Source organism: Buteo buteo, chromosome 9 (assembly GCF_964188355.1).
Source record: "Buteo buteo chromosome 9, bButBut1.hap1.1, whole genome shotgun sequence".
Lineage (NCBI taxonomy): Eukaryota > Metazoa > Chordata > Aves > Accipitriformes > Accipitridae > Buteo > Buteo buteo.
In genome coordinates this window covers 43318882-43338985 of record NC_134179.1, presented here as the reverse complement: position 1 = coordinate 43338985, position 20104 = coordinate 43318882, and the positions used below count along the sequence as shown (strand labels likewise).

Sequence of the window (20104 nt, the reverse complement as noted above, 5' to 3'; positions counted from 1 at the left end):
CCCACCCCTTCCCCCTCGCGCCGCCCCGTAGCCGGTTTGTGCCGCGGGGGCTGCTGGGAAGTGTAGGCGGAAGAGGCCCGGTGAGAGCCCGGGAGTGGTGGTGCGGGGGGGGGAGAGCGGGGTGGGGAAGGGGCAAACACCCCCTTTAGGCGCCCTGCCCGGCTCCGCCGTGGCTGGGGGAGCACCACCAGGTGTCCCCGGGAGGGCCGGGCCGTCCCGGCAGCCCCCGGTGGATCCAGGGGAGGCCCCGGGCCTGGCCTAGCAGACCCCAGGGAGGTCCCGGGCCTGGCCTAGGAGACCCCGGGGAGACCCTCCAGGGGCATCCTGGGCCTGGCCTAGGGAGACCTCAAGGAGACCTCAGGGAGACAGACCCCAGGGAGGTCTTGGGCCTGGCCTAAGGACACACCAGGGAGACCCCCCTGGGAGGTCCTGGGCCTGGCCTAAGGAGACCCCAGGGAGACCCCCCCCAAGGGACATCCCGGGCCTGGCCTAGGGAGACCCCAGGGAGACCCCCCCCAAGGGACATCCCGGGCCTGGCCTAGGGAGACCCCAGGTAGACCCCCCCCAGGCAGACCCCAGGGAGGTCCCGGGCCTGGCTTAGGGAGACCCCAGGGAGGTCCCAGGCCTGGCCTAAGGAGACCCCAGGGAGGACGGGTCTCTTCAGGGCAGCCTGGCTGCTCCAGTAAAGCCTACATTGAGACCCTCGGGATGTGCCCACGCTGGGTCAGCCCAGAGCAGCCGTCTGTCAGGGCCCTGCCCAGTGCTGGCCCTCAGCAGGCAGCCCCTCGTATGTGGAGATGCTGCCCGGCACCGTCATCCCCACCACAGCTATCTGCACCGCCGGGAGCTACCAAGCTGCAGGCGGGAGGGATGCGAAGGTTGAGAGTCCTTCACGGGCAAACTTCAGGTGGCGAACTGCTCCCTGAAGCCGTGCCAGCGCTGGCATCGTGCTCCAAGGGGTCCCTCAGGGTCACAGCCACAGCGTGACACCCACCCTGGGGGGCCACCTCCCACCCCCCTCCCAAGGTCTCTGCCTGTTGGGCGGACTCTGTGCTGAGGCCTGAGCTCTAACGCTCCCTCTCTTCCTCCAGGTCGGCGCAATGGATGCCCTGCACACCGCTGGGATCCGATTCGCAGAAGCGCTGCAGTCCGGGCCACCGTGGCTGGAAAAGTTCTGGATCTCGGTGACGACCCTGGCCGATCCCAAAAGTATCTTCACCGTCTGTTTCCCGCTCGCCTATTTTCTCGACCGCAAGGTGGGGGTGTCGGTGCTGTGGATAGGCCTGGTGTCGGAGTGGCTCAACGTGATCCTCAAATGGTGAGGGGAGAGCTGGGAGTCACAGGGTCCCTATCACACCCGGTGACACCCCGAGGGCTGAGTGGTGGCACATTCACAATAGCAGAAACACAACCGCAGGCTCTGCTCGGCAGGCAGAGACGCGTGTTGCTTCTTGCCTGCGCCACGCTGAAAGCGTGCGGAGTTTCTGCAGGTCACCCAAGCCACGGTAACGCATCTGCCAGGCATTCACGGCAGAAAAAAGCCCGGGAGCCATAAGAACTGGCAGGGATCCTGCCCTCCTGCTGCTGGCTTCAGGGATGGGCAGTGAAGGCATTGGGCTGTGTTCGGCTGTTCATTGTTCTGTGGTTTCTCTCCCCACCAGGTTCTTATTCGGGGAGCGCCCATTCTGGTGGGTCCATGAGTCAGGGCTTGCCAGCAAGGAGCTGGTCATGCTGCGCCAGTTCCCTGTCTCCTGCGAAACGGGACCGGGTGAGTTATGGGCGAAAGCTTTTCCCCACATCTCCGGCAGGCCCTGGGATCTGTAGGGAAGGGCTGCAGGAGCCGGGAGGCCCTGTCCGGACAGGAATGCTGCGGCTGGAGGCTGCTGCTAGGCTGGCAGAACACGCCAAGTGGGAAAGCCGTTCGTCAGCCAGCACCTCGCGGCAGAGCAAACGAGCGAGCGGCAGGGAGCGGGCCGGGCGCCACGGCTGCTGGCACGGCACGCACGGCACAGGCAGCTCCAGGGCCAGGAAACCCACAGGAGAGTCTGCCGGCGGCAGGGAGCAGGATGCCTCGCTCGCCCTTTCTGCCTGGCCTCCGCTGCCCACAGAACCCACATCCCTGCCTGTTTTTTTGAGCAGGCAACCATCATCCATGGGCACTGGCTCATTCCATCCTCATTCTCGAGCCGAGCCCCCCACGCTGGCCATGGCCGTCAGCCAGGAGGGAACCCAGGGCGCAGGCAGGGCTGCCCAGCTGCGAGGGCTAGGCTCAGCAGACACATCCCCAGCTCTCCTAGGTGACTTCGGCCACTCGCGCCGCTGGGACACGCTTCCCCCTGACCCACCGTGTCGAGCATCCTCTTCCTCTTCGCAGGGAGCCCCTCCGGCCACTGCATGATCATGGGGGCAGCCCTCTGGCCGCTTGTCACCGCTCTGACGGCGCTGGCATCCAGACACTCCAGGAGGTGAGTCCTGGGACGGGGAAGCTAGTGCTTAGAAATCTCCAGAGCATCTTTTGGAAGAGGGAGGTGTGATGTGGGAAACCTTCTTCCGTGGGCAGCAGCCACGGCAGTGGGCGGGAAGGATGCCTTCCCCTCCCAGGGGGGCAGCTTCTGGGGAACACAGCTCTACCCTGGCATCTCTGGCTGCTGCAGGAACAAGCTGCGAAGCCCTGGAGACCACCACAAAGCCCCCCCCCCACCCCACCGAGTTGCTTTTTGTTTTGCCTTCTTCACCTGTGCTTTACTCATTCCTCCTGCCAAGCAGGGCCAAGCCTCCCCTGCCTGGCACAACACGCTCGGGAGCACCGAGCCAGACTCGATGGCCGCCTCCCCGTCGCTGACCCTCCTTGCCTTCCAGCCTGGTGGTGAACCTGACCCCCTTCGGCGCCTACACCCTGCTCCAGCTGGCCGTGGGGCTCTCGCGGGTCTTTGTCCTGGCCCACTTCCCCCATCAGGTGGTCGGTGGCATCCTGGCAGGTGAGTGGGAGAACATTCGGTCCCTCCACCCAGAGCCCAACACCCATCCCTGGGTCAGGGTGTTTTGGGCACCTTCCCCTTCCCTCGAGCCCCCCCCATCATCCATCTCGGTGCCCCAATCTGCCTGTTCTTGCTGTCCAGGGGCAGCCCTGGGCTGGGGGCTCCAGGCTCGCACCCCGGCCACCTGCACCTGGGGCTTCTTCGTGGCCACCGCGCTGGCCCTGCTGCTCAGCTCCCTTGCCCTGCACAGCCTGGTGATTGCCGCCGGCATCGATATCGACTGGTGAGTGCCTGGTGGCGGGGGGGGAGCTAGCCCTAGGGATTTGCCCCCTTCCAGGCTGGTGTGGGGGCTAGCCCCAGGGGTCTGCCCCCCAAGCTGGCAGAGGGCTAGCTCCAAAGTTCCTTCCCCGAACCCTGCAGGTCTATCCGCCTGGCCACCGAATGGTGCTCCAATCCCGCCTGGCTCCGCCTCGACACCCGGCCCTTCGCTTCCATCTGCCGGGACACCGGCAGTGCCCTGGGGCTGGGGCTGGCCGCTGGCTTCCCCCTGCACCGGGGGGAGCCGCTGGACCCCTGGCAACGCGTGGCCGGCGCCGTGCTGGCCTTGGTGGCCATACAGGGCCTGCACCGGCTTCTCCAGCCCACGGACGCGATCCTGTGGTACGGCACCAGCTTTCTCAAGTACGCCGCCGGGCCCTGGCTGGTGGCATCTCTCCTGCCCTGGCTCGTCCTCTCCCTCACCCGCCCACGGGGCTCCCCCCACGCCGAGTAGGGGTCCCCACCATGTCACGGTTAGTCCTGCAACCCCCCCTCCTGGCTTTGCCCTTGGCTGTGCCCATCGCCGGTGGCTCCTGGCCTGAGCTCAGCCACCAGTTCCATACCAGGAGGGTATCCACAGTCCCCCCTTGGGACCACAGGCCAGTTGTTTAACCCTCGCTGCCCTGACAGCGCTGCTCCCCCCCAGGACATCAGGGACCCCCCCCCCCAGCGTGGGGCAGGCAGGGGGCACAGTGACAGGCGGGTGGCAGAGCTGGGGGTGCCCCGTGCCCAGCAGGTCTGGGGACATGGCGTAGGGACGGTCCCAACCTTGGGGTCGCTGACAAATGGCACCACCTTCCACTCCCCCCACGTCGGCCCCCTTCCAGCTGCCCCAGTTCTCCCAGTTCAGTTTCCCCCTCTGGGGTAGGGAGGGGAAGGAGCCAGGACCCCCCCCATGCCAGGATTCCCACTGTACCTCAGTGGCCGGAGGGTCCACCCCATTTCTAACCAAATAAAAACACCGTTACCAACCTGCTGGCCCCCGAGTCCTTCAAAAAGGGGGGGGGGGGGCACGGGCAGGGCTGAGGACCCCTGGGGCAGGGCACAGCCTGGGCTGGGGGGGGTAACGGGGTGGATGGAGCCCCCGCAGCCGGGCTGGTCCAGCTCTGCACCCCGATGTCGGGCCGGATGGATGGGAAAGGGGCAGCCCTGTTGCTGTAGGTGGGGAAACTGAGGCACACAGGGCAACCATGAAGCCCTGGGGATGTCAGTCCTGATCCAACAGGGATGGGAAAGGGGACACAAAGGTGCCGGTGCTCCTGGCACCCCCCCGGTACCTCCCTCGGGCCCCCCCAAATGCAGCAGGACACCGCCAGGTATTGCCAGAAACAGTTTTATTTATACAAGGACGAACATCGGTAACATCTTACAAAATACTCAACTGAAAACCATATCGAGAGCGCGTGAGCGGGCGTCAGACGGACAGAAAAGAAACCGAGGCAGGGCTGGGGTAGGGGGCAGACAACGGAGTGGGGGGGGGGACACATGACGACACCAGCCCAAAGCAAGATGGCCTCGCTGCTGGGGGGCCGGCACCCCTCGCCCCCCCCCCCCAGGAGGTGGTTAGTTTCTAATGTGAGGTGTTTCTCCCTCCTGGGATGGGGAGGGATGAGGAGGGTCCCGGGCTGCCACCACCCCCCAAAAGAGCCCCCACCTTGGGGCCAAGGTGTTGTCCCCAGTGTTGGGGACAGCCAGACCGGGGTCACTGCAGCACTTGGTGACACCCCCGCCCCCCCCCCACCAGGGCCAGGGGAGGTGACAGGGGACACACGCTCATCCCCATCTCCGCCACCACCCCCCCAATTTGGGGACCTCCCCAGAGCCACCCCAAACACCCCCCCGGAATAACTTAAAACACAAAGCGCTGTCCCCATCCTCCCCCTCCGCGCCGGGACCCGTGGCCGGTGCCACCCATTAAAAAAATACTATTAAATAATACATCTGTAATAAAATTATATACCTTTGTTTTGTGTGGGTGGTTTGTTTTTTTTTTTTCCTCTCTTTTAAAGCTAAAATCGCTCCAAGTCCCCTCCGGCTGGTGAAGTAACAGGAAAATAAAGTGGTTTTTTCCTCTTTTTTTTTTTGTGTGTGTGTCTTTTTTCCTCTTTTTCTCCTCTCTTTTAAGAACAGACAAAGTTTTACCCCAACGAAGGTGCTGGGATCCGTCACCCATCGACCCAGGGTGACAAAGGGATAGGGCTCGTCCCCTGCGTCTCATGTCCCCCTCTGAAACAAGGACGCCAAGGGGAAAAAAAAAAAAAAAAAAAAAGAAGAAAACTGAGAAACCCCCCCAAAATCACAGGGAAATTAAGGCATTAAAAAAAAAACTGAATTAAAGGCACGAATATTTCCCATCGCCTCCCCCCGGGGGGGAGATGGACACCGGAACCGGAGAGGGACCGAGTGGGAAAAAAAAAAAGGGGGAGAAAACAAGGAAATCCCCCTAAAAAAAAAAAAAAAAGAGGGGAGCTGCAGTGGGGGGCCAGGGGGGCCCGGGGCAGCGACAGGAAAACCCAACAGACGGACAGAGGGACGGACGGACAGAGGGGGCAGGAGGAGCTGGGGTGCTGGTGGAACTGATGCTTCACAAGAGACACGACCGCAAACACCGCGTGGAGCTGGGGTCCAACAGGACGGGGGAGTTGGTATTTTTTTGTGTTTTTCTCCTCTTTTTAATAGAAAAAGAAAATATTTTCTTCTTTTTTCTGTTTTTCCTCCCGGTTTCTTCCATTTCAGGTTATTTTTTTTGTCCTTTTCTTTTTTTTAATATGTGTTTTTTTGTTTTTTGTTTTTTTTTTTATGTGATTTTCTTTGTGTGTGTTTTTTCTTCTCGGTGTTTCTCTCTTTTTTGGAAACGGAAAAAATCTCGGCCGTGCGGCGAGGGGCCGGTGGGTCACAGCATGGGCTCAGCCTCCATCGGCTCCTCCGCTGGCCTGGCCAGGGGCAAAGCGGAGCCTGAGCGGGGCCGGATCCTGCGGCAGGGACCGGGCGCCCAGCCCCGGCCGGGGAAACTGAGGCAGCGATGCCGGGAGCTCAGCACCGCGCGCGGCTGCCTCCAGCGCCCCCGCTGCCCCTGTCAATCCTCCCGGTTCCCTGTTGTCAGTGGGCTGGGACACGCCAATTTGGGGGGACACGCGTGGCTCCATGCACACCCCCGGGGACACGCAGCCCCCCCAAGGACACGCGTGGCTCTGTACACGCCCCTCTGGGACACGCGTGGCTCCATACACACCCCTGGGGACACGTGTGGCTCCATGCACACCCCCGGGGACACGTGTGCCCCCTTAAGGACACGCGTGGCTCCATGCACACCCCTGGGGACATGCAGCCCCCCAAGGACATGCATGGTTCCATGCACACCCCTGGGGACACGTGTGTGTCCCCAAGGACACGCGTGGCTCCAAGCACACCCCTGGGGACACATGTCCCCCCTTAAGGACACACGTGGCTCCAAGCACACCCCTGGGGACATGCAGCCCCCCCAGGGACACATGTGGCTCCATGCACACCCCTGGGGACATGCAGCCCCCCCAGGGACACGTGTGGCTCCATGCACACCGCCAGGGACACGTGTGGCTCCATGCACACCCCCGGGGACACGTGTGCCCCCTTAAGGACACGCGTGGCTCCATGCACACCCCTGGGGACATGCAGCCCCCCAAGGACATGCATGGTTCCATGCACACCCCTGGGGACACGTGTGTGTCCCCAAGGACACGCGTGGCTCCATGCACACCCCTGGGGACACGCAGCCCCCCCAGGGACACGCGTGGCTCCAAGCACACCCCTGGGGACACGCAGCCCCCCAGGGACACATGTGGCTCCATGCACACCGCCGGGGACATGTGTGTGTCCCCAAGGACACGCGTGGCTCCATGCACACCCCCAGGGACACATGTCCCCCCCCTTAAGGACACGCGTGGCTCCATGCACACCCCCAGGGACACATGTCCCCCCTTAAGGACACGCGTGGCTCCATGCACGCCCCTGGGGACACGCAGCCCCTCTGGGACACGCGTGGCTCCATGCACACCCCCAGGGCAACAGGCATCCCCCCCCCCCACCCCGGGGACACGCGTGGCTGCGTACACAGCCGGGAGCATCCCGGGGAGCCGTACCTGGGCTGGGGGTCGGCGTTCCCCTGCTCGGCGCCCACCGAGAGCAGGGCCATGGCCGTCACCGTTTCGGCCTCCTCCGCCTCCCCCTTCTGCGCCTCCAGCAAGGAGCAGCCCACGGTCGCCGCGAAGCGCTTCACCGAGCCCCAGTGCTTGCCTGCGGGCACCGGCAGGGCTGGGCACCGGCTCGGGCAGGGACAGCCCCGGGGGACCCCCGGGACCCCCACAGCAGGGACAGCCCCTGGGGACCCACGGGACTACAGTGGCAGGGACGGTCCAAGGGAGCCCCTGTGTCACCCACGGCTGAGACAGCCCTGGGGACCTCCCGGGACCCCCATGGACGGGACAGCCCTGGGGACCCCCACGGCAGGGACAACCCAGGGAACCCCTGGGACCCCCATAGCAGGGACAACCCAGAGGAACCCATGGGACTACAGTGGCAGGGACAGCCCTAGGGACCCCTCTGGGTCCCCCCCAAGGCAGGGACAGCCCCAGGGGACCCCCCGGACCCTCACAGCAGGGACAACCCCTGGGGACCCACAGGACTACAGTGGCAGGGACAGTCCAAGGGACCCCCTGTGTCACCCACGGCTGAGAGTGCCCTGGGGACCTCCCGGGACCCCCCACAGCAGGGACAACCCAGGGAACCCCCGGGACCCCCACAGCAGGGACAACCCAGGGAACCCCCGGGACCCCCACAGCAGGGACAACCCAGAGGGACCCCTGGGACCCCCACAGCAGGGACAACCCAGAGGGACCCATGGGACTACAGTGGCAGGGACAGCCCTAGGGACCCCTCTGGGTCCCCCCCAAGGCAGGGACAGCCCCAGGGACCCCCCCCCAGGATGCCAGTGACAGCACTGAAGACCCCTCCAGGTCCCCCCAAGGCAAGGACAGTCCCCAGGGCCCCCCCCCCCCATGGCAGGGACAGACCCGCTAGGGTCCCCCAATGGTGAGGACAGCCCTGGGGACCCCTCTGTGCCACCCCTCCCGTGTCCCCCAGTGGCAGGGACAGCCGCGGGGACCCCCCGGGGGGACCCCGATAGGGTCTATGCCCCCACCCCGGCCGCAGGTTCTCACTCTGGATCTCGATGACCTTCTCCAGGGTGGCCACCGCGTTCACGTTTGGCTTCTGCTGCAGGAGGGATGAATCCAGGGGCTCCAGCTGGAGGGGGGAAGCGAGGGGGAAACCATCAAGACCCCCAAACCTGCCACCAGCAACCCCAAAGCCCCCCTGCCGAGAGCGGGGATGGGACCGGAGCCCCTCTCATCCACCTGGGGGAAACTGAGGCACGGCACAGGGTGTGCACCTCAATACACCCCGTACCCCGGGGGGGTGGCAAGGGGGGATCCCCACGGGTGGGGGGTGTCCCCACGGGTGACCCCCGTACCTCCAGGCCAAGCAGAGCGGAGACGCAGGCCTCCGAGGCGTCACAGATGGCCGTCAGGTCGTGCCCCCCCTCCAGCGCCAGCACCACCCGGCCCCCCGCCAGCATCATCAGCTGCTTCGTTAAGTGGCCAAAACCTGGGGGACACCAAAGTGTGTGTGGGGGGGTGACAAGCGGCTCGGCCAGGGTCCCCACCCTGGGGACACCCCCGAACCCCACTCACATTTGGCGGTGACGGAGTAGCCGCCGAGCGGGGAGAGGTGACCCTCGACGGCGTCGAAGCCGGCCGAGACCAGCACCACGTCTGGCGAGAACTCGTTGGCGATGGGCATCACCACGGTCCTGGGGGGCAGAGGGGCAGGGCAGGGCATGAGGACCCCCCCCCCGGGACACGGGGATCCCCCCCAAGGGCATGGGGACCCCCCCCAAGGGCACAGGGACCCCCTAGGACATGGGGATCCCCCCCCCACAACCCTCCTGAAGGGCACAGGGATCCCCCCCAAGGGTGCAGGGACCCCCCCTAAGAGCACAGGGATCCCCCCCAAGGGCATGGGGACCCCCCCAAGATACAGGGACCTCCCCAAGGGTGCAGGGACCCCCTAGGACATGGGGATCGCCCCTCCACAACCCTCCTGAAGGGCACAGGGATCCCCCCAAGGGTGCAGGGACCCCCCCCAAGAGCACAGGAATCCCCCCCAAGGGCATGGGGACCCCCCCAAGGGCACGGGGACATCCCCAAGGGCACGGGGACCCCCTAGGACATGGGGATCCCCCCCCCACAACCCTCCTGAAGGGCACAGGGATCCCCCCCCAAGGGTGCAGGGACCCCCCCCCCCCAAGAGCACAGGGATGCCCCCAAGGGCACAGGGACCCTCTTGGGATGCGGGGATCCCCCCCAAGAGCCCAGGAACATCCCCCCACCCCCCCCAGGACACCCACCTGAAGGCGGTGAGATACTCCACGTCCCCGATGGGGGGGTCGACGCCGCCGGTCCAGGCGATGTTAATGTTGTAGCCCACTCCCATCCCGCTGCCCACCTGGGTGCAGCCGTGGGTGACCCCCACTGCCGCAGCCAGGGTGGAAAGGGGACGCGTAGGGTGACACCCCCCCATCCCACAGCCCCCCCCCCCCCCCATGATCCCGTACCTCCTCGGGTGCCCCGCTGCCTGGGAAGAAGTTGCCGTCATCGTAACGGTGGAGGGAGATGTAGAGGACGTCGGGGTCGCTGTAGAAGGCTTGCTGGGTCCCGTTCCCATGGTGGATGTCCTGCCGGGGTGCCAGCGGTGTCAGTGACACCCCCCCCCCACCATCCTACGGGGTCCCCCATCACCCAGGGGGGGTCCCCATCCCCCTCCCCGGCGGGACGTTACCCAGTCCACGATGAGGATCCTGCCCACGCTGAGCTTCTGCTGGAGCAGTTTGGCCGAGATGGCCACCGAGTTGAAGAAACAGAAGCCCCTGGGGACAGGGGGCAGGGTCAGTGCCGGGGGACCCCCGCGTCACCGCTGTCGACCCCCCCCCCCACCTCGCCCCCCAAGCCTGGGAGGGGGTCCCGCCGGCCCCACGTCCCCCAGCGCTCCCAGTAGCCCCCCACTCACATGGCCGTGGACTCCTCTGCGTGGTGTCCCGGGGGGCGGATGACGGCGAAGCCGTTCTGCGGGGACAGAGAGGGACGCGTGTGGCGCGCGCCCACGCGTGCACGAGGGCGGCGGCGCACACCCAGGTGAGCGTGCAGGGGAGCGGCACGCACACGAGCACGCGCAAGGGCTGCCGCGCACGCGCGCGCACCTGCCATCGCGTGCACCTACCCAAGCGTGCACGAGGACAGGGCGCGCGTGCAAGCGCGCACGAGGGCTGTCACGCGCACCCAGGTGAGCGTGCACGCAAGTGCGCACACGCAAGCTTGCTTGCGGACCTTCGCACGCACGTGCACGAGGACACTGCACGCCTGCAAGCGTGCGCGAGGGCCACCGCGCGCGCCCAGGTGAGCGTGCATGGTGTTAGCGCGCGCGTGCAAGCGTGCTTGAGGACCATCGCACCCCCAGATAAGTGCGCACAAGAGCGGTGCACGCACACGCAAACACGCACGAGGACCATCACGCACCCAGGTAAGCGTACGTGGTGTCGGTACATACGCACGTAAGCACGCCTGAGCACCACCGCACACAAGTAAGCGTGCACAAGAGCGGCGCGCGCACACGCGAGCTTGCACAGGGGCCATCGCGCATCCCGGTAAGCACGCGCAAGGGACAGCGCACGCACGTGCAAGCGCGCGCGAGGACCATCGCACCCCCCAGGCAAGCGTGCCAAAAAGCAGCACGCGTGCACGCGAGCCTGCACGAGAGCCGTCGCGCCCCCAGGCGAGCGTGCACGCGGGCGGAGCGCGCACGAGGGCCGCTCCCCAGGTCAGCGCGCGCCCCCCGAGCGCGCGGGCGTGCGAGGATGCCCGCCGGCGTGCCAGCCCGCCCCGCTCACCTTGATCTCACCGGCGGCCACCTTGAAGGCGAGCTCCACCAGGCAGCCCACTGCCATGCGCACGGCGCTGGATGAGTGCATCTCGTTCCACACCGTGTCACTGTCCACCTGCGGGGGGGGGGACACACACGTCAGCGGGGCCAGGCCAGCCCGGGGACCCCCCCCACCCCGCCGCCACCACGTACTCACCCCGATGCCCCCGCACGGCAGCACCGCGTACGTCTTCTGGCTGATGGGAGCTGGCGGGGCAGAGAGTGCCGTGATGGAGGGTGGGTGCCGGTGGGGAAAGTGTGTCGTCCCCCCCCCACCTCCAACCCCAAAAAGGGACCCAGGTGGCCGGGCACCCCAGCCGGCACCCACCCAGGAGCTTCTTGCTGTCGAGCTTCTGGCGGTTGAGGGGGCTGGTGCCATAAAGCAGCGTGTGATGCTCCGAGTGGACCGTCTGGATCTCCTCCAGCGTCGCCTTCCTGCCCCGGATGCGCTGGGGAGGGGGGGGGGGGGGACACAGGGGTGAGACCCCCTCCTTGACAAGCAGGGGACCCCCTCCAGCACCCACCCAGGCCGTGGGGTGCCTCACCTCACACTTGCCGAGGAGACCGGTCTCCTGCAGACGGGACCAGATGCTCTGGATGCGGCCGGCGTGCTCGGGGTGGATGTTGGTGTTCCCGCAGGTGCACTGGTGCTTCAGCATGAACGTGTCGTACACCACGCCTGCGCCGGGCAGCCACAGCGGCACGCCTGGGACCGGCCCCCCCCCCCGGGACCCCCACCCTCCCGCACCCCCTGGGACAAAGGGGATCCTATGGGACATGAGGATCCTCGGGCACCCTGAGGGATGGAAAAGGCTATAGGAGAGGGGGGACCCTGCGGGACGTGGGCACTACTGGGCACCCTGAGGGATTGGGGACCCCATGGGACAGAGGGATGCCATGGGACAGGGGGACCCCTGGGCACCCCAAGGAATTGGGAACCCCAGGGGACAGGGGGATCCCATGGGATAGGGGGACCCCTGGGCACCCCAAGGGATTGGGAACCCCAGGGGACAGGGGGATCCCAAGGGATAGGGGGACCCCCGGGCACCCCAAGGGATTGGGAGCCCCAGGGGACAGGGGGATCCCATGGCACATGGGCATCCCAGGCACCCCGAGGGATGGGGTGCCCCACAGGACACGGGCACACGGAGGGATGGGGCACCCTAAGGGACAGGGCATCCCATGGGATAAGGACACCCCATGGGACAAGAGCTCTCCTGGGCACCCCGAGGGACGGGGCACCCTATGGGATAGGGGGATCCCATGGGATAGGGGCACCCCCAGGGATGGGGGACCCTGTGAGATAGGGGCACCCCATGGGACAAGGGCTCTCCTGGGCACCCCGAGGGATGGGGCACCCCATGGGACAGGGGGATCCCATGGGATAGGGGCACCCCATGTCACCCTGAGGGATGGCAGACCCATGGGACAGAGGGACCCCATGAGCCACGGGCACCCCAGGCACGCCAAGGGATGGGGGACCCCATGGGATAAGAGCACCCCGTGGGACACAGACACCCCTGGTTCCCCCCAAGTCCTGGGACACCCCATGGGATAGAAACCCCCCCACCCTGGGACAACCCCCCCGTGTGCATCTTCGTCCCCCCCCCCCCCCATACCTGTGGTAAAGAGGTGCTTGGGGGGCCCATCGGGTGCGGGGGGCTTGACGCCGGCGCTGGCGGGGGACGACTGGGTGCGGGCGAGAGCCGGGTGGGATAACGCCAGGATACCCAGGGGGGGCGCGGGGTACAGCTGCAGCGGTGCCTCGGGGAACACCTGGGGGGGGGGGGGGGGGGTTGTCCGGCCCCCCCCATCAGCCCCGGTCCCCCACAGCCGTCACCCAGCACGAGGCACGGCCACATCCCTGGCCTGGGTGGGGAGGGGGTGGCCACGTCCGAGGTTTTTGGGGGGGGGGGGGGGAAATGAGTCATGGAGGGGGCTGGGGGGGGGGGGGGGCCGCAGCGCGGGGGTGGCAGAGCCAGGAGGCCGGAGGTGGGGGGGGGGGAATGAGTCACCGGCCCCTCCGAGTCATCGCTGCGGCAGTGCGTGGGGCTGGGGCGGCGGGGGGGGGGGGCAGGCCCCCCAAAAACCTGGGGAAGGGGGGGGGGGCACGGCTGGCCGGAGAGCCGGGGACCAGGCGCGCGGGCGTGGGATGCGCGTGCAAAGGGTGCTCGTGCAAGGGGGCCGCTCGTGCGTAGGATGCTCGTGCAAGAATTTGGGGGGGGGGGGGCATTTAGGGAGCTGGTGATATTTGGGGGTCCGTCCCCCCCCTGCAGTGATCCACGGGACCCCCGAGGTCTCACCTGCTTGTACGTGACCCCCAGGTCGGTGACGTCGGGGACATCGACCTCGTCCCCGCTGTCACCCGGCTCCTCGCAGCCCTCGGGGTCCTGCAGCCGCTCCGGGGGGTCCCCAGCATCCGGAGAAACGAGGGTGAGGGGGGGTCCGGGGGTGGCCCCATCACCCGGGGGGGGCGACTGCTGCTCCGTCAACTCCTCCTCCGTCTCCTCGGGGTGGGTGGGGGGCTGCCGCGCCAGCTCCCCCGCCTTGGGGAGCAGCTGGGGGGTGGGCGGTGGGTGGGTGGGGGTCAAACCGACCCCCCCCCCCCCCCCCCCCCCCCACCCCAACACCCCGTGGCTGTCCTGCGCCCACCCCGTATCCATCCCACGCCCGCCCCACACCCACCCAATACCCACCCCACGGCCACCCCCTGCTCCGTGCCCCCCACCCCAATACCCACCCCATACCCACCCCACCCCCACCCCACACCAGCCCCATGCCCACCCAGTGCCACCCCCCCCCCGCGCCCACCCCACAGCCAGCCCCTGCCCCACCTTTCCCAGTTGAACCTGCTGCTTGTCGAGGAAATGATGCTGGAGAGCGCCGTGGGGCAGGGAGCCGTGGGGCAGGGAGCCGTGGGGCAGGGAGCCGTGGGGCAGGGAGCCGTGGGGCAGGGAGCCGTGGGGCAGGGCCTGGGGGCTCTGGGGCAGCGGGGACGACTGCGTGCGGCTCAGGGGCCGGTGCCGCGGCAGCTTGCTCACCGTCCGCACGCTCCCCGCGCGCTCCCCCGTCACCAGCGGCGATTGCCCGTGCAGCGGCACTGAGGGAGGCGGCTGCCGTCAGTGAAGCACCCTGATACCCCCCCCCGCCCCAGACACCCCACCACCACCAAAATCCAGCTGGGTGGGGGGTTGCAAGCAGGGGAAACTGAGGCAGGGCAAGGGGAAACTGAGGCAGGGCAAGGGGAAACTGAGGCAGGGCAAGGGGAAACTGAGGCAGGGCAAGGGGAAACTGAGGCAGGGCGGGGGAAACTGAGGCAGGGCGGGGGGAAACTGAGGCACGGCGGGGGGAAACTGAGGCGCAGCGGGGGGAAACTGAGGCACGGCGGGGGGAAACTGAGGCACGGCGGGGGGAAACTGAGGCACGGCGGGGGGAAACTGAGGCACGGCGGGGGGAAACTGAGGCATGGCGGGGGGAAACTGAGGCACGGCGGGGGACTCACCGGCAATGAGGGTGCTCTGCTGGCGCGCTTGCTCCAGCAGCAGGACGTGCTGCAGCAGGGACGCGGGGCCGGCGGGGGGGTCCCCTTCCAAGGCCACCCCCAGCAGGCAGCCCGGGATGGAGGAGGTGCTCAGGAATTTGCCGGTGAGGGCGGCCCCGGGGCGCAGGGCGGCCACCGCCGGCCGTTCGGCCTCCGCCTGCGGTGACAGCTTGGGGGACGCCTGTGGGGACGGAGGATGGCACGCTGGCCTCCCCGCCCCCCCCCATCCCCAGCCCACCGCCCCCAGCCTGGGAGCACCCCAAACTGGGGACGCTGGGGCACGGGCAGTCGTCCCCGCCACGTGCCTCGGTTTCTCTCCCGTGGGGAAACCGAGGCACAAATCCAGCCCTGGAGGAGGATACGGGGGGAGCCCAGACACCGCGGTTCCTGGCTTGGGACCCCCCCACTCCTGCCCATCAGTCACCCCACGGCACGGGGTCCCCACGCCAAGCCTACGAGGTGCCAGGTGCCCAGACCTCGTGCCAATCCCCCCCGCCGTGGGGTCCCCACGTCCCCCGCTACGGAGCTCCAGGTCCCCGTGGCACCCCCACGGGGCGCAGGGTCCCCACGCCAAGCCCCCCCGCGCCAGCCCCACTCACGTTGAGGTGGGAGTTGGTGACGGTGACGGTGGCCTGCAGCCCCAGGGAGATGTTGGGCAGGGACGGGGACGTGTAGAGGCTGAGCTGGCTGGCGCCGTCCAGGGTGAGGGCTCGGTGCTGGGGCAGGAGCTGCTGCGGGGTGAGGGGGGGGGGAAACACGGCACCGACACGCCGTGAACGCACGCACGCGTGTGCCGGGACACGCCGCGGACACGCACGAGCTGCGGTCCTGGGAGCACGCGCCGGCCGCACGTGCCCGAGCGCGCGTGCGCGGCTGGACAAGCGCGCGCTGGCTTCACCTACTCAGGCACGCGTGTGCACCCCGAGCGCGCGCACGCTGGCTGTACGCACCGGAGCACGCGTGTGCACGCTAAACACGCACCCACTAGCTGCACGTATCTGAGCACACGCGTGCACCCTGAGCACGCTCGCATCACACATGCACGCTCCCTAACCACGCTCGCATCACACGCGTGCACCCTGAGGATGCTCGCATCACGCACGCGTGCACCCGATCATGCTCGCATCACGCACGCGTGCACCCTGAGCACGCTCGCATCACACATGCACGCTCCCTAACCACGCTCGCATCACACGCGTGCACCCTGAGGATGCTCGCATCACGCACGCGTGCACCCGATCATGCTCGCATCACGCACGCGTGCACCCCGAGCAAGCTCGCATCACACGCGTGCACCCCGAGCACGCTCGCATCGCGCGCGTGCGCGCCCTGAGCACTCACCCTGGCTGCACGCACCTGACCACACGTGTACCCTGAGCACGCTCGCAGCACGCATCTGAACGCACACGTGCACCCTCAACACGCTCACAGCACACGCCTGAGCACACGCGCGCACCCTGAGCGTGCCAATAGCACGCACCTGACCATACGTGCGCGCGCCGAGTACCTGGGCTGCACGCACCTGGGCACGCGCGTGCACGCCGGGCACGCTCGCAGCACGCGTCTGCCCACGCGTACGCACGCCGAGCACACCCCCTGGCTGCACGCGCCCGGACACGCGCGTGCAACCCGAGCGCGCTGGCGGCACGCATCTAAACGTACACACGCCCCCCCGAGCACGCTCACGGCGCGCTCCCCGCGCACGCGTGTGCCGCCCTCCCCGGCGGCTCCTACCTCGGCGTGGATGTTGGGGACGGAGCCGGTGAAGCCGTTTTCGGCGATGGCGCTGTGGGAGCTGTTGGGGGAGCTGGGCCCGGAGCCCGGGGCGCTGCTGCACACCGAGGACACTGCGGGACCGGGGGGTGTCATGGGGGGGGGGGGCTGCCACCCCCGCCCCCACCCCTGCCTCAGTTTCCCCTCCCAGGGTGGACGACCGCGGGAGGGACGGGGCAACCTGCGCCCCAGTCCCCGCGCGCACGCGCAAAGGCGCGCAAGCACGGGTCTGCAGACGCGCGAGCGTGCGCAAGCACGCGTCGCCAAAGCCCGCGCGCACGTGTTACACAAGCACGCACGTCTCGCACGAGGGCGTGCGCGCCCCGGTAGCCGGGGAGAGGACGCGGGGTCCCGGTTGGAGGCCCCCGTCGCCGCACGGGGAACGCTCGGTGACTTGGGGAAACTGAGGCACGCAGCCCGTGCGCCCCCCCGGCTCACCCGTGATCTCGATGGCTCGCTTCTTGAAGGTGCTGATGACGGTGCCGTCCTTCCTCCGCAGCAGGGGACTGCTCCTCCTCTCCGCTACCTTCTGTTTTAACCGCGAGCGAACTTTCAGGTTGGGTTCGGAGGCTGCGGGGGGGTTGGGGGGCGGGGGGGAACCCAGGAAGCGGCGTTAGCCCCAGCACGGCTCCCGGCATCCCCCCCCCCGCCCCCCAACCCTGTCCCGTCCCCGTCCGTCGTCCGTCCCCCCCCCCGCCATCCCGGCACCCACCCGCCGGCGGTCCGACACCCACCGGTTTTGCGAAGCGGGAAATCATCCCGGCCGTCGTAGGTGCCGAGGAGGGGGAGTTTGTAGGATGGGGGTGTCCCCGGGCTGCCGGTTTGGGGGGGGGGAATTCTGGTCCAACGAGGTGTGATGAGCCCTGGGGAGGGGGGGGGGAAGGGGGGGGGGCGAAGGCGGCAGAGACCCCGCTAGGACGCCTGGGTCCCCCCCGCCCCGGTTTGGGGGGGGGTTGTCTGGGTTTGGGGGGGGTAACCTACCAACATTTGGGGTGCTGGGGGAGGGAATGGTTGGGGGGGCCGGTGCCCGGCTCCTTCGTCTTGCTGAGCAGGAACTCCTGCAGCTTCAGCTTCACCTCCGTGCTGGCGATGGCACCTGGAGGGGGGGGGGGACGGACATACAGACACGGGGCTGGGACTCTGGGGGGGGGGACACGCACAACAGCACATCCCCAACCCCACCGCCCCCCCCAGGACCCTCCTGACCCCCCCCCCCCCCCCAGCCCCCAACATCCCCATTGCCACCCAGCCCCCCCCCCCCACCTCCGCTCCCAGGCCCCATGCAACAACCCCCCCACCCCCGGACCCCCCCAGCCCCAACTCACTCTCCCGGCTCTTGTCCTTGGTGCGCAGGGCATGGAGCTGCTCCAGGCGCTGCTGCTGCTCCAGGGCCTCCTGCCGTTCCCGCTGCCGCTGCTGCTCCAGCTCCTGCTGCCGGCGGGCGGCCAGCGCTTCTTGCTGCTGCTGCGGGGGGGACGGAGGCGGGGGGGGGGGGGGGGGTCTCAGGGATGGGCACCCCCCCCATCTCCCATCCCCTCCGGGGATCGGGCCCCTCAGGGGGGGTACGCGGCACCCTGCCCTCATCCCCCTCTCCCCACGTGGCTCCGTCGGCCCGGGGTGCGACACCCCACAGCTCCAGCACCCCGAGGAACACGATGCCCCCCCCCCCCAGCTCCATCACCCCCACTAAGTCCCCAATAGCTCCATCACCCCAAGACAGGCGATGCCCCACAGCTCCATCACCCCCAATCTCTCCCCAGTAGTTCCATCACTGCGGACAGGTGATGCCCTCCAGCTCTGAGACCCCCAGTAACCCTCCCAAAGGCTCCATCACCCCAGAGAGGTAATACCCCACACCTCCATCACCCCCAATCTCCCCACAATGGCTCCATCACCCCAGAGAGGTAATACCCCACAGCTCCATCACCCCAAGACAGGTGATGCCCCACATCTCCATCACCCCCAGTCTCCACCCAACAGCTCCAGCACCCCAAGACAGGTAATACCCCTCATCTCCATCACCCCAATCTCCACCCAATGTCTCCAGCACCCCAAGACAGGTGATACCCCACATCTCCATCACCCCAAGACAGGTGATGCCCCACATCTCCATCACCCCAAATAGGTAATACCCCACATCTCCATCACCCCAAGACAGGTGATGCCCCACATCTCCATCACCCCCAATCTCCACCCAACAGCTCCAGCACCCCAAGACAGGTGATACCCCACATCTCCATCACCCCAAATATGTAATACCCCACATCTCCATCACCCCAAATAGGTAATACCCCACATCTCCATCATCCCAGACAGGTGATGCCCCACATCTCCATCACCCCCAATCTCCACCCAATGGCTCCATCACCCCAAGACAGGTGATGCCCCACATCTCCATCACCCCAAATACGTAATACCCCACATCTCCATCACCCCCAGTCTCCACCCAATGTCTCCATCACCCCAAGACAGGTGATGCCCCACATCTCCATCACCCCCAATCTCCACCCAACGGCTCCATCACCCCAGATATGCAATACCCCACAACTCCATCACCCCCAATCTCCACCACCCCAAGACAGGTGATGCCCCACATCTCCATCAGCCCAATCTCCACCCAACGGCTCCATCACCCCAAAACAGGTGGTGCCTCACATCTCCATCACCCCAAGACAGGTGATGCCCCACATCTCCATCACCCCAAGACAGGTGATGCCCCACATCTCCATCACCCCAAATAGGTAATACCCCACAGCTCCATCATCCCAGACAGGTGATGCCCCACATCTCCATCACCCCCAATCTCCACCCAACAGCTCCATCACCCCAAGACAGGTGATACCCCACATCTCCATCACCCCAAGACAGGTGATGCCCCACATCTCCATCACCCCGAATCTCCACCCAATGTCTCCATCACCCCAAGACAGGTGATGCCCCACATCTCCATCACCCCCAATCTCCACCCAACACCTCCATCACCCCAAGACAGGTGATGCCCCACATCTCCATCAGCCCAATCTCCACCCAACGGCTCCATCACCCCAAAACAGGTGGTGCCTCACATCTCCATCACCCCAAGACAGGTGATGCCCCACATCTCCATCACCCCAAATACGTAATACCCCACATCTCCATCATCCCAGACAGGTGATGCCCCACATCTCCATCACCCCGAATCTCCACCCAACGTCTCCAGCACCCCAAGACAGGTGATGCCCCACATCTCCATCACCCCAAATACGTAATACCCCACATCTCCATCATCCCAGACAGGTGATGCCCCACATCTCCATCACCCCAAGACAGGTGATACCCCACATCTCCATCACCCCCAATCTCCACCCAAAGGCTGCATCACCCCAGATATGCAACATCCCACAACTCCATCACCCCCAATCTCCACCCAATGGCTCCATCACCCCAAGACAGGTGATACCCCACATCTCCATCACCCCAAATAGGTAATACCCCACATCTCCAT

General features: G+C 66.8%; 2 protein-coding genes across 2 annotated transcripts in view; one reads left to right on the top strand and one right to left on the bottom strand.

Annotated features, from left to right (window-relative positions):
• The first annotated feature begins 14 nt into the window (after positions 1-14).
• Positions 15-4274, top strand: G6PC3 (glucose-6-phosphatase catalytic subunit 3). Its single transcript, XM_075036885.1, has 7 exons — positions 15-80; positions 1092-1318; positions 1662-1768; positions 2375-2465; positions 2860-2978; positions 3120-3261; positions 3399-4274. Exons 2-7 carry the CDS (start codon positions 1101-1103, stop codon positions 3748-3750), a joined length of 1029 nt encoding a protein of 342 aa, XP_074892986.1. The 5' UTR covers positions 15-80; positions 1092-1100; the 3' UTR covers positions 3751-4274.
• Positions 4275-4613: 339 nt separating this feature from the next.
• Positions 4614-20104, bottom strand: part of HDAC5 (histone deacetylase 5) — a 24173-nt gene continuing 8682 nt past the window's right edge. The window contains 24 exon segments of the mRNA XM_075036352.1: positions 4614-6229; positions 7415-7568; positions 8492-8576; positions 8803-8936; positions 9023-9141; positions 9739-9836; positions 9946-10065; positions 10170-10257; positions 10398-10453; positions 11275-11382; positions 11464-11513; positions 11635-11755; positions 11852-11985; positions 12926-13082; positions 13610-13864; positions 14141-14406; positions 14809-15028; positions 15447-15575; positions 16582-16694; positions 17059-17190; positions 17355-17451; positions 17453-17483; positions 17602-17716; positions 17946-18084. Of these exon segments, the coding sequence (XP_074892453.1) occupies positions 6190-6229; positions 7415-7568; positions 8492-8576; positions 8803-8936; positions 9023-9141; positions 9739-9836; positions 9946-10065; positions 10170-10257; positions 10398-10453; positions 11275-11382; positions 11464-11513; positions 11635-11755; positions 11852-11985; positions 12926-13082; positions 13610-13864; positions 14141-14406; positions 14809-15028; positions 15447-15575; positions 16582-16694; positions 17059-17190; positions 17355-17451; positions 17453-17483; positions 17602-17716; positions 17946-18084 (2961 nt within the window). The 3' untranslated portion in view covers positions 4614-6189.